General features: G+C 38.8%; 1 protein-coding gene across 2 annotated transcripts in view; it reads right to left on the bottom strand.

The window, feature by feature from the left end:
* Nucleotides 1-22153, bottom strand: part of AP3S2 (adaptor related protein complex 3 subunit sigma 2) — a 60185-nt gene that overhangs the window by 33234 nt on the left and 4798 nt on the right. For both annotated transcript variants that reach the window (XR_003621685.2, XM_007194341.3), the window contains exon 4: nucleotides 4187-4258. Coding sequence is in view for 1 of the 2 variants with exons in the window: in XM_007194341.3 (XP_007194403.1) it covers nucleotides 4187-4258 (72 nt within the window). In the remaining variant the exon portion in view is untranslated. The remainder of the gene's footprint in view (nucleotides 1-4186; nucleotides 4259-22153) is intronic.

Below are 22153 nucleotides of genomic sequence, written 5' to 3'. Positions count from 1 at the left end.
AGGTGAAGAGAGCAGCAGTAATAAAAAGAGGACACTGACAAAAATAATTTAGAAGCTGAGAAAGAAATCTCAAGATTAGAAAAAAACAAATTGCCAGGGCAGCAGGAATTCAGTCATTTCTGGTCCTTACACAGGCCTGCTACTCCAGCCACAACTGCTTAGGGGAATGGGGCAGCTATCCATGACAACCCAACGCAGAGTGTAACCGCCTGATGAGAATTCCTGACTTAAGGTGGAGACTAATTAAGAAGGACTGCGTTCAGAGTGACATTCCTCCTGTCTTATGACAGGTCCTTTGCCTATCTGAGTAAAAGACCATTTTCTACTATCAGTAGAAGATATGCCTGAATTACCAACTGCTCTACATGAGGGCAAAGGTAAGCTTGAAATCCCACTGAAAGTCACCTGTTGGAAGACACCTTTAGACATTCTACAGACGAGTACAGTGAGATTCGGTCCTTGCATCATCACTTTTCAAAAACCTTAGGAGATATGGACAGCAATTTCCTGATGTCATAGAGCAACTAAAAATAAAGTTTTATAAACTGTAAAAGAAATGTGCAGCAGCAGCAAAACACTTCATAGAACTCATCTGAAGATACGACATATGAGAAAGAACAATATTTTTATGGCCTTTTATTTCCTTTAAAAGCCACATGCAATAAAACAGTTGGGACTGGAATTACTTTACTGCTTTAGCAGGTATCCTCACAAATATTTAAAGAACAATATTAGAATGATAAGGCAAAAACATGATTACCTCAGGAGATGGAGAAAAAGCTTTTGACACATTTTAACACCCTTTCATGACTAAAAACTCTTAGCCACTAGAAAGAGAAGAAACTTCCTTTAACTTGATAAAGAATATTTACCCAAAAGCTTGCTATACTTCAAATACTATATATACAGCAAATACTGACAAGATGAAGACTTCACTTTGAAATTATGAACAAAATGAGATGCCCACTATCACCACTTCTATTCAGCATTACACTGGAGTTCCTAGTCAGTAGAGTAAAGCAAGAAACAGACAGAAAGCTATAGGATTGAAAAGAAATGGGCAAGATGTTTACAGATAAAATATCAGAATTAGTAAGTGTTTAACACAATCTCTGAATTCAACATCAACTTGCAGAAATAAAGTGATGTATATATTATATAGCAGCAATAAACAAAAAATGAATATTTAAAACATCATTACATAAAAAAACAGGTATCTAGGAATAAATTTAATAAAAGATATGAAAAACCTCTATGGGAAAAATTGCAAAAGTTCACTGAGAAACCTCAAAGAAGACCTGAAGAAATGGCTATACCATAACATGGATAAAACCTGATATTGTAAAAGTGTAAATTCTCCTCAAATGTTTTATAGATTCAATGCAATTCCAATAAAAATCCCAACAGTTGTGTGTGTGTGTGTGTGTGTGTGTGTGTGTGTGTGCATGCGCGCGCATGTGTAACTTACAAATTGACCCTAAATTGCACACTAAAATGCAAAGGACCAAGCTCAACTTCCCATAAGACCCACAACTGCCTCCTCCAGCTGTATCATCCCATAGGCCCCCAAGTTTTCAGGTGTTAGGCATCTGGCATTCTGAGACAACTTCTAGAGACAGCTGGCACCCAAATACAGACTGCCTAGTATCAGGCAGTTTGTGTATCCCCTCACTGGTAAGTCTGCTCCTGCAGTTGTCTGATAAATAGAGAGGGCAAGGCCTCCCTGGTGGCGCAGTGGTTGGGAGTCTGCCTGCCAATGCAGGGGACACGGGTTCAAGCCCTGGTCTGGGAGGATCCCACATGCCGCGGAGCAACTAAGCCCGTGCGCCACAACTACTGAAGCCCATGTGCATGGAGCCCGTGCTCCTCAACAGGACAGGCCACGGTGATGAGAGGCCCCCACACCGTAACGAAGAGTAGCCCCTGCTCGCCTTAACTGGAGAAAGACCACGTGCAGCAATGAACACCCGATGCAGCCAAAAATTAAAAAAAAAATTTTAAATAAAAAAGAATATAGAGTTTCTTTAAAAAAAAAAAAAAAGAAAGGGCATTGGGAGAAGGGGGCGGGAAGCCACTCTATCAGAGACAGGCCCTGACACACCTTGCCATGGGGACAATGGGAGGATGGGAGACCTGTGCCTCCTCTTCTCTTGCTTGGGAATTCCCAAGCAAAGCCTATCCCTTAATCCATGAGCTGAGACCGGCGTGGTAAGCAACAGGTGGCATCCCCAAAGGAATCTACTTTGAAACCAGGTGGTAACCCCAAGGTTAACACCTTGTATTTCACAATTTAAAAAAAAATTGTTTTAAAATAATAATAAGGCCTATAGAAAGCATTCCTCTGTTCCCTCCATAGTCTCAAGTTTCTTTAAGTCTTAACTTTTTTTCCCCACTAGTACAGAAGGAAACTAGAGCTATGGCTCTCCTTGACAGAAATTACCAGATAGCAGCACCTTTAACAACTGACAAGCCTAAAACAACTCTAATTGCCTGCAAAGAGGAGGTTGAGAGGTCTCTGAAGTTTCTAAAGTCCTTTCATATGAAAAGGGAGAGTGACCACCTCAAAAGTATCAGTCAGTCCCGGAAGCCTTGTAAGGCTATCAGGGAGCCCCAAGTCAAGTATCTATAAAAGGAATGGGGTTCTGTGATTCTCTTGCACCAAGCTGCTCAGGGAGCCACACAGCCAACCCACATGTTGAGAGAGAAAACTGTACTCCATTCCAACACCCACTGCATTAGCCCAGAAAATGCTATCTGAGAACCCTGGGAGAGTTAACTGAGACTGAAGATCCTATTGGAAAATGAAAGTGCTCTAAATGGCAATGATGGATCTAAAAATAACCTACCTCGTCATGATGAAAACAGATTAATAAAGGATCGTGGCGTAGCAATGTGTCATAGTCTCCTAAACATCATTATCTCCCTCTAAGGGCCATGGATCATAGTGACAATAATCAGTGGAAGAAAAACCAGGACCAAGCAAACCTAAGATGCACCAACCTCCACCAATGAACAGCACTGGGTACAGCATGTGCCCAGTTGGATAAAATAAATGTGGCAGCTCCTATCCCCTTGCTGGCTATCTCCCATATTTAATTTGGCACATGAGGACATAAGCCATGTCACAGTTATGGTAGCAACACAAAACTGAGAACGTGTACTTCGGACCACTTCAGTTCTGCCTGGCAGGCTTCCCTACAGAGTATCACCTGACCTCAAACTATGTTACTGATGTCTTAGTCACTACATCACTCTTTAGGAAAATGGTACATTTTACTAGCTAAGTTCAAAACCATGTTGTGTTTATTTCAAAGCTTCACTGTCACTGGACTATGCCTGGGAAACTCATTTTAAAATCAATATAGGGGCTTCCCTGGTGGCGCAGTGGTTGAGAATCTCCCTGCCAATGCAGGGGACACGGGTCCGAGCCCTGGTCTGGGAAGATCCCACATGCCGCGGAGCGACTGGGCCCGTGAGCCATAACTACTGAACCTGCGCGTCTGGAGCCTGTGCTCCGCAACAAGGGAGGCCGCAATAATGAGAGGCCCGCGCACCGCAATGAAGAGTGGCCCCCACTTGCCGCAACTAGAGAAAGCCCTCGCACAGAAACGAAGACCCAACACAGCCATAAAAAATAATAATAATAATAAAAATTTAAAAAAAATAAAAAAAAACTGACTCAGTAGAGTCTTTGTAAATTAAAAAAAAAAAAAAAAAAAAAAAGAGTGGCCCCCACTCGCCGCAACTAGAGAAAGCCCTCACATAGAAACGAAGACCCAACACAGTTAAAAATAAATAAATAAATTTAAAAAAAAAAAAGAAAGAAAGAGAGTCTTAGCTACAAAGAAATCAGGGTTTGAATAATTAAAAAAAAAAATCAATATAAAACTATTTATCTCACCATTGGCCTGGTAGCCATCATTGCCCTAAACCAAGAAGTCCGTCTGTGAAAACACGAACCATAATATAGGCCCAGTAATTATCCTGTGTGTGTTAAAACTGGTAACAAATCTCAGCAAAATACTCCCCAAACTATTAAACTTAAGTTATTAAGTTTAATAACTTAGGTTCTAGGACTATCCCTAGAGTAAAAAAACCAAAAGAAAGAACATGAAGGTGTACAGATGGCTAGAGATGTCCAAAGTTCTTAGTTTCCTAGTAACCCTGGTTTGGAAGAGAAGGTTACCTTATCCATATGGAAGATCAAATCCAATTCACAAACATTTTCGAAACACTTATCCAGAGTCTCCACAAAAACCTAGGAAACAAGGAGAAATAGATACACAAGTCACATCTTCATAAATGTCACATCTGAAAGTAAAGGGGGCAGTCAAGATACTATTTACCTTATGATAAATCTCAAACCCCCGCCCCCCCCCCAAAAAAAAACCCCACCGCAAACCTCCCAGCACTAGTTGATCACCCTACTTATCCCAATTTGAAGGGGACAATTGAGGACAGGACAATCTTGTTTTCAGTATAGCAACACAACCAGCAGACACATGTGGCTTTCTTTCCCCCTTTATAACATGCCAGCTGATATAAAAGAATAACGAAGTAACAGCTACTTATAATACTATGTCCCTTCCCCAAGCCTCCACATATACATGTAAAAAAATTTTTTCATTATCATGGTGTTAACATAGCTCTGTCCTGCTAATTTCAATGAACATTATCTTCAAAACACTTTTCCATGAATCAACTTAATTAACATGCTTACGATTTTAATTTACTTTAAATATAACATTTAAACAGAAAGGTGTTTAAAGGGTAAACACTTTATAATTTATATATTATAAATAAACACTTTATAATTAAGCTATAAGGGTATAGCTTAATGAATTTTCAGAATGAGCATATCATATAACCACCACCCAAATATTGAAATGGAGCACTACCAGTTCCCTAGAAGCCCCCTTCATGCCCCCTCAGACCGTATCCTCTCCAAAGGTAACCACCACCCTGACTCCTACCATCACAGTTTAGTTTTGCCTGTCCTTGAATTTACATAGAAGGCGTCATACATCATGTATTCTTTTCGTTTGGCTTCTTTCACTCAACAATGTTTGTGAATTCTTCCATGTTGTTGCATGTCATAAAATCTTGTACATATTCACTGCTGTATAGTATTTCATTCTTAAATTTATTTATCCATTTCCTATAGACATTTGAATTTTTTGTTTTTGACTGGGTACAAATTGATATAAATGGAAACTATACTTCCAACCACTCTGGAAAACTATTTGACATTATTTACTAATACTCTATGACCCAGCAATTCTACTCCTAGGTACATACTCAAAAGAAATGCATACAAACATATGCCAAAAAACACATATAATTTCATAATAGCATTATTTATAACTCTATACATTTTTAACAATGACTGAATATCCACTGTAAGGATAACATACATAAATATGGGTTTTCAGTCACTGTGCTGGGCAGTGAGCCCTTACAATCCGCCAACTCCTCAAGTCCTTCAGTTTGAGGAAATTTCATCAAATAATTTCCTCCCTTCCATATTCCTCACCTTTCTTTTTTGGAGCTGTTTATATTGCGGTATTAGACCTCCCATTTTCTTATCTTTTCTGTCTCATTTTCCTCTCATGTTTTTAATTTTTAAGAGATCATTCTGCTCTGTGTTTCCTGTTTATGAGCCCATTTTTGTTTGTCTTTATTTATTTCTCTGTGGCTTACAGATAGGGGGCTGTTTGCTTTATTGTTAAAATGAGTTGAATTTTACTGTTTGTTTTAGTCTCCATTTTCCATGTCAGAGCCTTCCCCCAGATGTCTGATTATCCTTGTTTTTTATTCATAAGAATTAAAGGCTGATTGGAAGCTCTGTAATAATGGCTATTTGCTGGGAATCCTACCCTCCTCGACCTACTTGGGCTTTTTAATTTCATTTTCCTTACATTGATCAGATTTCCCAGAGGAATTTTACAATCTCCTGCCTAAAGAGTAAAAGACTAGCTGCCAGAAATTGGGGACCTAAGTGGCAGGAAAAGGGTTGGAAAGTTAGTATACAACATTCACAAGGCATATGTTCACTTAATCCCCCTGACTTGCACCATCAACTATGTCTAGAATTGGAGAAAGGACTTAGAGATCTAACTGGTTCTCAGCTTTCCTTGACCACTCCGCACCCACAGCACAGTGAGACTCTGTACAGCTAGCTTTGTGCCTTTTGAGGGTTCCATGGTGTGTAGCAGGTTGGCTGTCAGCTTTCTCTACTGCTGGCCTGGGGTGTGACTTCCTTGGACCAGCCAAGTCAATACCAGGCATTCATATTCTTCCCTTCTTTCAAAATATTCCTTGCTATTGCCTTCTCTCCTGTTCTCTCTGCCCTTGTGGGTATACATGTTCTTTTAAAATTCATGTTCTATAGTTTTAAAGGAAGAAAATGAACTTAGAAGTGTGGGAGCTCCCAAGAGGACTTTTTAAAACATGAAACTGACAAAGTCTAAAATTCTTACAGAAAATAAAATGTGAAAGAATACCAAGAACATTTGGACAAACAATGATAATAAGGAATGACTGGTCTTACTAGGTATCAAAATTCATTGTAAAGCTTTGGTAATTAAAGGAGTGTAATACTAAGATAGAAATAAAACTATGGATCAGTGGGACAGAATATAAAATACTGAAACATATACATGTTTGTAAGAAAACAATTTTTTTTTCTGGATGGGATAAATCATTTTCATTACTATCAAAGGCATAAACATGTGTTGGAAATTTATTAAAAGGTCAAAGTTCATTAAAAAAACCTACTGTAAATTAAGGTATGTAGATTAAAATGATGTAGATTAAAATGCATCATCTGTCTCTTAAATAAAGTAATATTTCCCATAAAAAGCAAAGGTGGGCTTTTGCCTTAATGTTGAATAATGCTGGTTCTAGAATCCTGTGCAAGTCTGAACAAAAATGCATTCTCTGAAAATTGTTTTCCACTTATTGTGAATGTCAATAGATCAAGTTCAAAGACACGGCATGATTAAAAACTGCCATTGTCTTAAATTCTATAGGCTATGAATTTCAGATACGTTTCAGTGAAAAGTCACAGTTGACAAACGCAGTGAAGCACAGGGACACAGCACAGACACTTTGGGTTTTGAAGTTTGAGAAAATTGAAGTAGAAAGTTGATTTTGTGCGGAATACTTTTACATGCTCTAGAAGACCCAGAATCATGACAGCTGTAGCAGTCTGTGAAAAAGTCACCATAGCCTGCTGTCACCAAGTTGCCTCCATATCTGTAGCTCCCCTACCGGGTGCCAGCATTCATGTAGCCTCCAATGGTTGGCACCACCAAATCCTCTTCCTCTCCCTCTATTGCAGATGTCCCCTCCTTTGTCCTGCCCTGGTAGGTCTGGGGGTAGAGGCACTTCATTTTGCATGGAGCCTCCCATGCCAAGAAAATACAATTTTTGATAAAGGTGGTATTTTAAATTGATGGGAAAAGATGACCTAGACAATAAATAGTGTCGGGACAAATGGCTATCCTTTGGGGTAAAAAATATTGTATCTATCTCAATACAGACATATAAATACCTTAAAGATATTGAGCTACATGTAAAAAAAAAAAACTAACAAAGCAATGGCAGATACATTTTATGCCATCTGGGTCTCTCTTGGAAATGATTTAGTCATTCTGTGGGATGCTTCTGGTTAGCTGACACTGTTAAAAGCAGCAAGTGGAGACACTGCCTAGCGCCAGGACACGTGAGGAGAAGCAGCCCATATTCTCAGCAGCACTGTGCCAAGGGGCTGTTTTCACTAAAGAGGGTTAATGAAATTAAGATTGGTGTATTAGTCTGCTTCAGCTGCCACAACAAAATACCACATGGTAGTAACTAAGTCTGTGTGGCTTAAACAACAGACATTTTCTCACAGTGTTGGAGGTTAGAAGTCCTAGATCAAGGTTTGGCAGGAGCAATTTCTCCTCCTGGCTTGCAGACAGCTGCCTTCTCCCTGTGTCCTTGAATGGCCTCTCCTTGGTTTGTGCATGTGGAAAGAAAGAGATCTCTGGTGTCTCTTCCTCTTCATAATTATAAGAACACCAGCTGCATGAGATCAGAACCCCACCCTTAGGCCTAGTTTAACTTACTTCCTTAAAGGCCCCGTCTCCAAATACAGTCACATTGGGGGTTAAAGGCTTCAACATACAAATTTTGGGGGGACACAATTTAGTCCGTAACAATTGGGTTCTCAGTAGGCTAGTGATCCAGAATAAGATGGAATAGCTCCAGAAAAGACATCCCCAGATAGAGATCAAAATGAACAGTCAGATGTATCTGTTTCTCCTAAAGCTTTCTCAAAACATCATTATTCAAGATCATAATCAAGGTCAAGAGAAAGGAAACAAAAGTCAGATAATGTAGGAAGAAACCACAGGAGCCAGAACATAATAAGCAAACAGCATGCTAATGCATGAAGGGACTGAAATGAAGGTGCTACAGACTCAGATGGCAAAATAATATGACATGAATCTAAAACTAAATTAAGAAACAAATCTGAGGAATAAAATGACAAAGAACATTCTCTTCACAAAGGAAAAGAGCAACTAAATTCATCTGAAAATGGTGAGAACAGACACAAATGCAAAGAATGAAAGTCATCAAGAGGCAAAAGTCATTCAAGATCTAAGTCTCATAAAAGGCATCACCTTAGGGCTTCCCTGGTGGCGCAGTGGTTGAGAGTCTGCCTGCTGATGCGGGGGACACGGGTTCGAGCCCTGGTCTGGGAAGATCCCACATGCCGCGGAGCGGCTGGGCCCGTGAGCCACAACTACTGAGCCTGCGCATCTGGAGCCTGTGCTCCGCAACAAGAGAGGCCGCGATAGTGAAGAGGCCCGCGCACCGCGATGAAGAGTGGCCCCCGCTCGCCGCAACTGGAGAAAGCCCTCGCACAGAAACGAAGACCCAACGTAGCAATCAATCAATCAATAAATAAATAAATCTTTAAAAAAAAAAAAAAAAAAGGCATCACCTTAGTAGAAGCAAGGAATGGAAAAGGTCTTGATCCTACAAGGCTGGAAAGGGCAGACAAATTACAAGAAAAGGAAATGGTGGAAAAACAAAAACAAGAAGAAATAGCTGCAGCTACTGGAGATTCTGTTCTCAATGTTGCTGCCCTGTTGCCATCAAGAACACAAGTAACTCCTCAGGTAGCCAGGTAGCTACAGAGGCTCAAAGGGCAGCCCCACAAGCTAAACCTTTGGCAGAGATCAGAATAGCCACATTTAGCTATTATAACACGGCAGCTGTGACTCCAATGAAATTGGCTGAACAGAAATAAAAAGGAAAACACTGGATATAGTTCAGCTGATGAAGAAAGTTACAAGACTCTGAAGCAACAGGAAGTAGTATGTGGAAATCTAGATGCTCAGTATGAAAAGATCATAAACTCATACACAAAGAGGAGTAGGATTGGGTCTCACATCTTCAATGCAAGGAATGGATACAGGTTGAAAAAGATCACACATTTAAAGTATGGGAGGGACTTCCCTGGTGATCCAGTGGTTAAGACTCCGTGCTTCCACTGTAGGGGGCATGGGTTTGATCCCTGGTTGGGGAACTAAGATCCCGCATACTACAAGGCATGGCCAAAAAAAACAAAAAAAAAAAGTATGGGACTTACAGAGTTCTTGTTCTGAAGTCAGGTCTTCGCGCACCAAACAGCCAGCATTCTAATTTGCATGGATGTCATGCTGACTTTAGTATATTGAAAAATATGATTTTTACCACAAAAAAGAAATGATAATTTTGTGACATGATAAGAGATGTTAGTTTGATATGCTGGTAATCATTTTGCAATATATAAGTCTATCAAGTCAATACACTATACATCTTAACTTTACACAATGTTATGTGTTATACATCAATTATACCTTGATAAACCTGGGGGAAAAAAGAAAAACATCATTTTTTATAACTATTAAATCAATGATACTGGTGTTAATATTGTAATCAGGTTAAATCTACTTCTATCAAACTTGATAGGAGGGGACTTCCCTGGTGGTGCAGCGGTTAAGAATCCACCTGCCAATGCAGGGGACATGGGTTCAATCTCTGGTCCGGGAAGATCCCACATGCCACGGAGCAACTAAGCCCTTGCACCACAGCTACTGAGCCTGCGCTCTAGCGCCCGCAAGCCACAACTACTGAGCCAGCGCACCACAACTACTGAAGCCCACGTGCCCTAGAGCCCACATGTCGCAACTACTGAGCCCACATGCCACAACTACCAAGCCCACGTGCTTCAACTACTGAATCCTGCACACCTAGAGCCCGTGCTCCGCGACGAGAAGCACGCGCACCACAACAAAGAGTAGCCCCTGCTCACCACAACTAGAGAAAGCCCACGCGCAGCAACGAAGACAAAGCGCAGCCAAAAATAAATAAAGTTAAAAAAAAAAAAAAACTTTGATAGGACAATATTTTTTAGCTCATGAATTCTACTTTTCAAATATATAAAAGCTGCAGATGGGATAAAATCTCACACACAGATTTTTTTGCGTCCACTGTCTTGTGTACTTTTGTTAACTTTTTACAGTTATTTTCATCTCTTGAAAAATGAAAGAAATGTTATGTAGATTTCTTTAGACAATCTGGCCAATGTGCTACATAATCAAGCACAAATAAGCTGGGTGGTGATAATAAAAATGGTTATCTCAAAAGAAAAAAAAAGCAATGGCAATACTGGAGAATATTTTTATATACCTTCAAGCTACAAGAAAAAAGACAAGCAAACCTACCTACATAAAGTTAAAAGACAAATGGACTAGGAGAAAATATCTGCAATAAATATAACAGAAAAGGATTAGTATCCATAAAGCTAGGAAAAAAACAAACGCTTACAAATGAATAAAACAAATGAGCTGGACTTCCCTGGTGGCACAGTGGTTAAGAATCCGCCTGTCAATGCAGGGGATACTGGTTCGAGCCCTGGTCCAGGAAGATCCCACATGCCATGGAACTAAGCCCATGCACTACAACTGAAGATCCCACATGCCGTGGAGCAACTAAGCCCGTGCACCACAACTACTTAGCCTGCACTCTAGAGCCTGTGAGTCACAATTAGAGCCCACATGCCACAACTACTGAAGCCCACGTGCCTAGAGCCCATGCTCCACAACAAGAGAAGCCACCTCAATGAGAAGCCCGCACACCACAACGAAGAGGAGCCCCTGCTCGCCCCAACTAGAGAAAGGCCGCGTGCAGCAACAAAGACCCAACGCAGCCAAAAAATTTAAAAATAAATGAATAAATAAATAGATTTTAAAAAACAAATGAGCCATTAGAAAAGTGGACAAATGCTATGGTCAGACATTTTCGAATACAAAATGACTGGTAAACAGTAAAAGATATGTGGCGGGCTTCCCTGGTGGCGCAGTGGTTGAGAATCTGCCTGCTAATGCAGGGGACACGGGTTCGAGCCCTGGTCTGGGAAGATCCCACATGCTGCGGAGCAACTAGGCCCATGAGCCACAACTACTGAGCCTGCGCGTCTGGAGCCTGTGCTCCACAACAAGAGAGGCCGCGATAATGAGAGGCCCGCGCATCACGATGAAGAGTGGCCCTCGCTTGCCACAACTAGAGAAAGACCTCGCACAGAAACGAAGACCCAACACAGCAAAAATAAATTAATTAATTAAAAAAAAAAAGATATGCGGCCTCACTAGTATTCAAGAAAGCTAGGGAAAACAACAAATTTCTATTTTTTCACCCATAAGATGGCAAACATTTGAAAATATCCTTAATATTTAAAACTGGTAAGGTTATGGGGAAATAGGACTTTAGGGAGAGGCAATCAGGCACTATCTAACAATTTAAAAAGCACACATCTTTAATTAAAGCAGCAATTCCAATTTTAGGAATCTATCCTAAAGAAACTAACACACGTGCATACAGATGCATGTGCAAGGATATCATTGCACAATAATTTGCAATAGGAAGAAACTGGGAGAAACCTGAATGCCCACAGGTAGGGTATTGAATAAAAGATTATAAATAAAAGACTATGATATATTAATATTGTAGAAAATCATGCATCACTAAAAAGCATATATGAAGTGGAAAAAGCTCCAAGACTTATAAGTGATTAAAAAAGCAAGTTGCAGAACTATGTATGTAGTGAGATTACTTTTTACTTAAAAATTAAATAATGTATGTGACACATGTGTGTGTGTGTACATGCATTAAAAGACTTAATAGCGACTACCTCTAGAAAGGGGAGTGGTATATGAGAGGGGAATGAATGCTAAAGGGGAGGACTTCTCCATTATACTTAATAAATTTACTGTTATACTCTGTAATGACCTATATGGGAAAAGAATCTAAAAAAGAGTAGATAATATGTATATGTATAACTGATTCACTTTGCTGTACAGCAGAAACTAATACAACATTGTAAATCAACTATACTCCAATAAAAATTAATAATAAAAAAAAGGAATGGAATACTGATACATGCTACAACAATGGATGGATATTGAAACTATTATGCTAAAGAAGCCAGTCTTCTGTGGTCCTTCTGTGGTCCAGAAGGACCACATATTATACAAATCTATTTTTATGAAATGTCCATAATAGGCAAAACTATAGATACAGGAAGTAAATTAATGGTTGCCTAGGGCTGGAGTGAGGAGGCAGTTGGAGGGAAATGGGAAGTGACTATAATGAGTAAGAGGTTTCTTTTTGGGGTGACGAAAATGTTCTAAAATTGGTTGTGATGATGGCTATACAACTTTGTGAATATACTAAAATCCACTAAATTACACACTTCAAATGGATAAATTGTATGGTATGTGAATTATATCCCAATAAAACTGTTTAAAAAAAAACCTTACTTTTTTTTAATAAAAAGAATATATTCAAAAAAAAAAAAAAAAAAGAATATATTCAGGTACTACTTGTATAATTTAAAAAACCCCAAACAATGTACTTGAAATTCCACAAAGGGGCCTACATTTATACAGAAATTTAAGTTAAACTAGAAGTAGCAAAACAATGGGAGACTGAATAATTTGAAGAAACTGGAACATGATACAGAGAAAAAGAAACTCAGTTCCATATCTCAGAATATACTGAAATAAATCTTGTGTGTGTTAAAAAGATTTAAATAATCTTTGTGCTAAAAACTTATTAAAACATTTTTTAACTGAAAACAAATGATTTGGAATTTTGTCCCAATTGGAAGATGAACTTATGACTAGTGAAGAAGTAGAGGAGATAAACATAAAAGTGGATAGTTTCAACTATGCTGAAGTGCAAATAATGAACAGCGTAATCTAAGAATTAGAGGGACGGTTGTATAATGGTAAAGAAATATTTGTGAATATAATGATGAATAAAAGCTTACTATCCTAAAACTCCAGAATAAACCATGAGATATTAGGACCTTTTTTGAAAAACAAAACTGTAATGAAAGATTTGAAAGAAGGAATGAATAAATGCAAGGAAATGCTACTTTAAATTCACTTCTAATTAAAATCCAACAGGGACTTTTGGGACCTTTACAAATTATTCAAAAATGTATAAGGATGAATAAATGGTTATAAATATCGGAGAATATTCTGAAAAAGAACCGCACCCAAGGGGAATAACTGCTCTTACTAGGGATATGAACCTATATATATATATATATATATATATATATTTTTTTTTTTTTTTTTTAAATAAATTTATTTTTATTTTTATTTATTTTTGGCTGCGTTGGGTCTTTGTTGCTGCGCACAGGCTTTCTCTAGTTGCGGGGAGCGGGGCCTACTCTTTGTTGTGGTGCGCGGGCTTTTCATTGCGGTGGCTTCTCTTGTTGCAGAGCATGGGCTCTAGGCACGCAGGCTTCAGTAGTTGCGGCACACGGGCTTCAGTAGGTGTGGCTCACGGGCTCTAGAGCGCAGGCTCAGTAGTTGTGGCGCACAGGCTTAGTTGCTCCGCAGCACGTGGGATCTTCCCGGACCAGGGCTCGAACCCGTGTCCCCTGCATTGGCAGGCGGATTCTTAACCACTGTGCCACCAGGGAAGCCCTGAACCTACATTAACAACAAGTAAAACAGTGCAAAACTAACACAGAAAGAGAAACATAACTCAGTGGAACAAAGTGAAGAGTAAACACTAAATAGCGAGTGATTACTGTGTACTAGGCACACACGGGTGTACTCTGGGGATACCTCAGTCAGCAAGTCACATTCTTGTCTGGGTTATGTTCTGGGTGTGGGAAGAATGAGGCAGATAAACAAGATCTTTTCCATTGTCACAAGTGCTCTGAAGGAAGTAAATAGGATGATGCGATGGGGGTTACTTCAAACAGTGTCAAGAAAGTCTCTCTGAGGATTAACATTTGAGCTGAGTCACGAATGAAGAAGCCAGTCTTTTGAAGAGCTGAAGAGTGAAAAACCTGGGAAAAAGCACTCCAGTGGACAGAACAGGTGCAAAGGCCCTGAAGCAAAAATGTACTTGGACCTGAGGAGCAGAAAGGAGGCTGGAATGGCTAGAGTGAAGGTGACAGTGTATATGGTGAGATCGGACAGAGAGAGACAAAGGAGCCAGACCATGTCAGGCCTTGCAGGTTGTGATAGGGAGTTTGGATTTTACTCTAAACTTAACATATTATACATTAAGGTTTCTTCAACAAGGGGAGGTATAAATGGATTATTTACATTTAATAGAATCGTTTACAAAAAAGTTAGTTTTAAAATAAACAAAAATATACAAAGAATTACTTTTTCATTGACTGTAAGACAAACCATTATTTTTGTACTAACAAAGAAAAAAATGCTGTCAATTGTAACTGTAAGATGTCATCTACTGTAATATACATCCTCATGTTAGTTATTAAAGTGTGAAAAAATGTGTATCTTACAATAGATGAAATATAATATTATAAACCAGGAACTAGACTTAACTGGACAAATGTTTCTATTACAAAAGGTTTACATGAAAAAGAACATTGTAAATTCACACATGGGAAAAGTTGGCATGATTAATAAAAATAAAAATTCAGACATTTGTGAGGTACCACTCACCTCCGAGTAGAAATTTAAAATGACGTATTTCAATGCTGGAGTTAGGAAGAAACATAAACTCATATAGTTCTGGAAGCATTATAAATTAATATAACCTTCCCAAATATCTATCTAGCAACATGCATTATAATTAGAAATATTAATCCCTTGATCCAGGAATTTCATTGGGGTGTGAACAGGCACAACAGTTTGCATAAAGACTTACAGTAGTTCTATTTGGGTTAATTAAAAAAAAGGAAAATGAAAACAATCAAACTAATAAAAAAAAAAGGAAAATGGAAACAATCAAACCATCTAGTATCTGTTCTACTGCTCTGCTGCCTGGATCAGCTGAGAACACTCATTTTACCCATCCCCCATTGAAATGTTCTGCTTTGATTTACTCTTGAAATACAGAGGTTATGAAAGGTGAGAAGCAGAAAATGCAGTGGTCCATTCCTCCTGTCATGTTCCTCCAAGACAGCCAGAGGCTAATGCCCCAACTACGGTGAGCTCTAAGTTTCCCTGGAATCACTCACATGACCTTGCCCTCAGACTTCCTCAGAAAGGCCTCTTGTAAACCCTCAGGGATACTGAAGCCAGACGGTGACACTGTTCAGCTTATCTTCTTGCGGGAGCTTTCATCTAGTAGTGGCAAATTATCCTTTCGTTACACAACTACTTACACTCAGTTTTTCCAAACTAACAACGTATCATTTAGGGAATATACATCACATGATAAAACTATAAAGAGAAGCAAAGCAATGATCAACTTGAAAGTCTGAAGAAAGGGACTTCCCTGGTGGTCCAGTGGTAAAGAATCCACCTTGCAATGCAGGGCACGCAGGTTCGATCCTTGGTTGGGGAACTAAGATCCCACATGCCATGGGGCAACCAAACCCACGCGTCACAACTACTGAGCTCGAGTGCCTCAACGAGAGAACCCATGTGCTGCAAAAACTACAGAGCCCACGCACTCTGGAGCCCACGTGCCACAACTAGAGAGAGAAAACCCACACACCACAACTAGAGAGAAGTCCATGAGCCGCAATGGAGACCCAACACAGCCCAAAAAAAAGAAAAAGAAAAAAAGGAAAACAAATAAATAAATATTTTTTAAAAAGTCTGAAGAAGGATGCAATGAACAAGGGGGACAGAATTGAGGAGGGACATACGGGAGCTTTGAGGTACTAGCAATGTACTATTTCCTAATCTGGGTGAGAGTTTCATTTTATTGGCATTCCTCAAACTGTATAGGCTTGTTTTCCGTAGTTTTTGTATATACGTTTCACAATAAAAATTATTTTAAAAACAGCAATAATCTTATTGGGATTCTGATTGGGTTTTCAGTAATTTATACGCTGGAAGTACAGTTGACACTTGAACAACACAGGTTTGAACAGTGCGGGTCCACTTACACTCAGATTTTTTTCAATAGTAAACACTATAGTACTATACAATCCCCAGTTGGTTGAATCTGAAGATGCAGAACCACGGATATGGAGGAACCGTGTATACGGAGGAACTGGGTATACAGGAGGGCCTACCATAAATTATATAGGGATTTTCGACAGCATGGTGGGTCAGCACCTCTAACCCCTGTGTTGTTCAAGGGTCAACTGTACTGACAGTTTAAAAAGTTTTTTCCACAGGCAAAGGGTATGTTTTATTCATTTATTTCGCTCTTTTATCATATTTTCAGTAGAATTTTAAGTTTTCTTCATATAGAACTTAACATTTTTTACATTTATTCTTGGGTATCTTAAGGAACGTCTTCCTACTGTGAATGGGCCCCTTTTAAATATTATATTTTCTAACTTATTATTGCTAAGGGAAAGCTATTAGTTTTTATACATTAAACTTGTATCCAGTCCCTTACTGAACTATATTGCTAATTCTAATTGTTTTCCAGTTGATTGCTTTGGATTTTCTAGGTAGATAATAATTTCATCTGCAACCATTATATATTCTGAAGCCTAGTGAAGCCAGTCACTCATTACTGCCCTTCTTCCCTCAGAACATACTTCTGCATTTCTTGGCCATTCATTTTTCCTCATAAACTTTCTCTTTACCAAGTTCTATACGATCTCCTGGATTGGGACTTCCCTGGCAGTCCACTGGTTGAGACTCCGCGCTTCCACTGGAGGGGGCACAGGTTAGATCCCTGGTTGGGGAACTAAGACCCTGCATGCCGTGCGGCATGGCCAAAAAAAAATTAAAAAGAAAAAAGATCTTCTGGATTTATACTTGGTTCCCCATTTAATCTATTGATTACTACTGTCATCTTTGCTCAACTCTTCCCAGTAAGGGGAGGGCTTGTAGCTCCACTGATTTCAAGTATTCCTTTATGTTTTTCCTTTAAAATTTTACAATTTTAGGGACTTCACTGGTGGTCCAGTGGCTAAGACTCCATGCTCCCAATGCAGGGGGCCTGGGTTCGATCCCTGGTCAGGAAACTAGATCCCACATGCAGCAACTAAAGATCCCGCATGCTCCGACTAAGACCCGGCGCAGCCAGATAAATAAATAAATAAACAAAGATTTTACAATTTTATTGGAATCAATATCAAGTATTCCATACTAAGTTAATTTCCAAACACTAAATATCCTTTGTCACTACCATAAGTGAAATTTCTTTAACTATGAATTTCCTAGCTGTTTTCACAAAAAATAGGAAATTCAATTTTGACGAATTGATCTCATATTCTGCCATTTTGCTCGTATCATTCATTATTTGCTACAATCTCCCCCCATTTTTTTTTAAGGTTTACTAGGTACATAATCAGGCTCTCTTACAGTAATAACTTACCTCTCTCCTCCTTTACTATGTTACTTCTTCATTTCTTTTTTAATCACTCATTACAAATGTTTGCTCAAATTAGAGTAAACAGTAAGAGACACCTTGTTTTCATAAATGCCTGTAGATTTCTCCCCTGAGAAAACACTGGCTCTGGCTCTTGGTTTTAAAACTAAAATTGGCTGTTTCTGGGTGACTGGGGGAGAAGAGAAGAAAGATGTTTTTCACTGTATACTCTTGGTATGCCTTTTGAATTTTGAACCACATAAGTGCATTATTTCTTCAACAATAAATAGTTTATACTGAATAAAGAAAACATGCACTAAATAATCAAGTAAAAATGCTTCCAATTCCAATTTAAGAGTATTTCAGAAATATAACTTGGGTAATCATTTCTCTCGGCATCTACTGATGAAATTATATTAGTTATATTTTTCTTACTGTTGTAATAGAGACTCTAAGCATATGTTATTGTTAAACTGACTTGTATCCTTGGAATAAAGACTACTTGGACATAATAAATAATTCTTCTAGTATGCAGTATTCCTGAGAAAGAATTTTAGAGCTAGAAAGAACACCTAGTATATTTATAAATCCAAATAAACACACACACACACAGAGCCAAAACATAAAACAAAAACCCTAACGCCAACAAAACTTAAATGATTTAAGACCATGCTGCTTGCTAACGGGAGAGTCCAAAACAAGAGCCAGGTCTCATGACTCCTTGGTTCAACCAATTATTGGCTAAGATTTTATTTAATAATTCTGTCCAATAAAAATATGCAATACCTGGGACTTCCCTGGTGGCGCAGTGGTTAAGAATCCGCCTGCCAATGCAGGGTACACAGGTTCAATCCCTGGTCCAGGAAGATCCCACATGCTGCAGAGTAACTAAGCCCATGCACCACAACCACTGAGCCTGCGCTCCAGAGCCCGTGAGCCACCACTACTGAGCCCACGTGCTGCAACTACCGAAGCCCGCGCACCTAGAGCCTGTGCCCCGCATCAAGAGAAGCCACCGCAATGAGAAGCCTGAGCACGGCAACAAAGAGTGGCCCCCACTCTCCGCAACTAGAGAAAGCCTGCACGCAGCAGCGAAGACCCAATGCAGCCAAAAATAAAATAAATAAAATAAATAATTTTTTTTTTAAAAATGCAGTATCTAACATTTTCTCTATGAGAAGCTTTTGGATCATAACCAATTTACTCCATAAAATACACTTAAGCAGTATGATTTTTTAGTCTGAGTTTAAAAAATAACTTACATAATAGAGGTCTTACTGTACTAAAACCTACTGAGTCTATTAGGGAGTCAGTTTTTCATTTTACCTTTCTTATTTCATCCTGATATTGGATTCAGTGTCTTTGGATATTTATTTTTTGAGGTCAGCTATTTCAAATATATTGGCATTATAACTATGTATATCATCCTCTAAAACATTTTAATGGTTTCTATTTCTGACTTTTATCCTCTTTATATTAGGATACCTATTTACTGATTTTATTGTCTTTTCAATGATGAAAACTCTTAGTTCCTATTATTTTTACCTTTTCTTTATCTGTCTTCCCAAATCCAATGCATGCTAAGTATTCAATAAATGTCCACTACATTATAAAGTTACACTTTTGTTTTTGCCTTGTTAATATGCATTTCTCTTTTGTCTTGAAGTGCATCTCCTCTAATAACTGCATCTCAATTTTAAAAATATATTATCACTATATATTTTACCTTTATTTTCTAATACACTTATTACATGCACATTCCTATAGCATTCTACAGTGTACAATAATATAAAGTACATTGTCACAATTGAATTCTACAACCTAGTATTTCGGGTTTTTTTAGTTGAAATACAGTTGACATACAATATTATGTTAGTTTCAGATATACTACATAGTGATTTGACATTTGCATACGTTATGATACAGTCATCATGGCAAGTCTAGCAACCATCTCTTTCCAAACAAAGCTATTAAAATATTATTGACCATATTCCTTAAGCCATAATATTATATCTTTGTGGCTTATTTATTTTATAACTGGAGGTTTGTACCTCTTAATCCCCTTCACCTATTTTGCCCTCCACCTCCATCCCCCTTCCCTCTGGCAACCACTCATTTGTTCTCTGTACCTGTAAGTCTGTTCCATATTTACAACCTAGTATTTCTATATCAGATGGTGGATCCATGACTCAAACCCAGGTTTTCTGATTCTAGATCTTGAGCTCTTTCTGTTATGCCACATTGACTCTCAACGTCCAATTGAACTCAGGTGTTAAGAAAGCATTTAAAGGGACTTCCCTGGTGGTGCAGTGGTTAAGAATCTGCCTGCCAAGGCAGGGGACATGGGTTCGATCCCTGGTCCGGGAAGATCCCACATGCCGTGGAGCAGCTAAGCCCGTCTGCCACAACTCCTGAGCCTGCGCACTAGAGCCCATACGCCACAACTACTGAGCCCATGTGCCACAATTACTGAAGCCCACACACTCTAGGGCCTGCGTGCCACAACTACTGAGCCTGTGTGCTGCAAATACTAAAGCCTGTGCACTGCAACTACTGAAGCCTGCGTGCCTAGAGCCTGTGCTCTGCAACAAGAGAAGCCACTGAAATGAGAAGCCCACTCATCAGAGTAGCCCCCGCTCGTCGCAACTAGAGAAAGCCCATGCACAGCAACGAAGACCCAACACAGCCAAAAATAAATAAATTAATAAAAAAAAAGAAAGAAAGAAAATCTACAAACAAATGCTGGAGAGGGTGTGGAGAAAAGGGAACCCTCTCGCACTGTTGGTGGGAATGTAAACTGATACAGCCACTATGGAGAACAGAATGGAGGATCCTTAAAAAACTAAAAACAGAATTACCATATGAGCCAGCAATCCCACTGCTGGGCATGTACCCAGAGAAAACCATAATTCAAAAAGACACATGCACCCGAATGTTCATTGCAGCACTATTTACAATAGCCAGGTCATGGGAGCAACCTAAATGCCCATCGACAGACGAATGGATAAAGAAGAAGTGGTACATATACACAATGGAATGTTACTCAGCCATAAAAAGGAACAAAGTTTGGTCACTTGTAGAGATGTGGATGGACCTAGAGGCTGTCATACAGAGTGAAGTAAGTCAGAAAGAGAAAAACAAATATCGTATATTAACGCATATATGTGGAATCTAGAAAAATGGTACAGATGAACCGGTTTGCAAAGTAGAAATAGAGACACAGATGTAGAGAACAAACGTATGGACACTAAGGAGGGAAAGAGGGTGGGATGAATTGGGAGATTGGGATTGACATACATACACTAATGTGTACAAAATAGATAACTAATAAGAACCTGCTGTATAAAAATAAATAAATAAAATTTAAAAGAAAATAATAAAATTTAAAAGTTGCTATGTCCAAGAATATAACTTTTTGGAAGAGTGTAGTATATCTGAAATAAAAATACACATTTAAAATTTCCATTTATTTGTCCCAAGGTATATTAAATTTAGCTTCTTTAATTTTATCTTAACAAATATAGTTGTAAGCATGTAAAGTTTATAATTTATAGCTAGAGTCTTCTATAATTGATGTTGTTAGCTTTTAATGCATGCTCCTTTTGAGTGCTTTCAACTTAAGTGACTTGTTCAAGTCACTTAAAGCCTATCTAGAATATCATGTACAAAATGATGGAATTGTACTAAATTACTAGTTCCCAGTATAGGGTCCCTACATATCGCAGTTTCCATGAAGGTAATGAAAAGAAATCTGTAAGCCATTTCTAATTTTCAAAAAGCCTAAAAAAACATGTTTACCTATGTCAAGATTGCACAGACTAAATAAAACATCAAGTTTCTTTGCTTTAGGCTAGAATTACATGTGAAAATACAAAGTATGCATTTTTAAATGTCATTTAGTTTGATACTTGAAAAAAATCTTAAAACATGATGTGACACTGTAATTTATAATGAGAAATATTTGGTATTCATCCTTGTATCTGGCACAGAGCTCCTAAAAACCTTGGAACTTCCTAAGTGTAAGGGTGCCTTTTGTTCTGTTAATAAGGTGACTTTTGGAAAGCACCCAGGAATGGGGACTGGTTGCCAGAGGAACCAACCATGTGATTGTGGGAACTTTCAGTCCTACTTCCTGACCTCTGGGGAGGGGAGAGGGGCTGCAAACTCAGTCACCAATGGCCAATGATTTAATCAATCATGCCTATGTAAAGAGGCCTCCTTAAAACCCAAAAGGGACAGGGTTCGGAGAGTTTCCAAGTTAGCAAACATGTGGATATTCGAGGAGAGTGGCGTGCCTGAAGAGGGCATAGAAGCTCCACGCCCTTTCCCCATCTTCCAT

Source organism: Balaenoptera acutorostrata, chromosome 3 (assembly GCF_949987535.1).
Source record: "Balaenoptera acutorostrata chromosome 3, mBalAcu1.1, whole genome shotgun sequence".
NCBI classification, from domain to species: Eukaryota; Metazoa; Chordata; class Mammalia; order Artiodactyla; family Balaenopteridae; genus Balaenoptera; species Balaenoptera acutorostrata.
The sequence above is the reverse complement of the archived record's forward strand: the minus strand, read 5'-3'. Positions and strand labels throughout refer to the sequence as shown.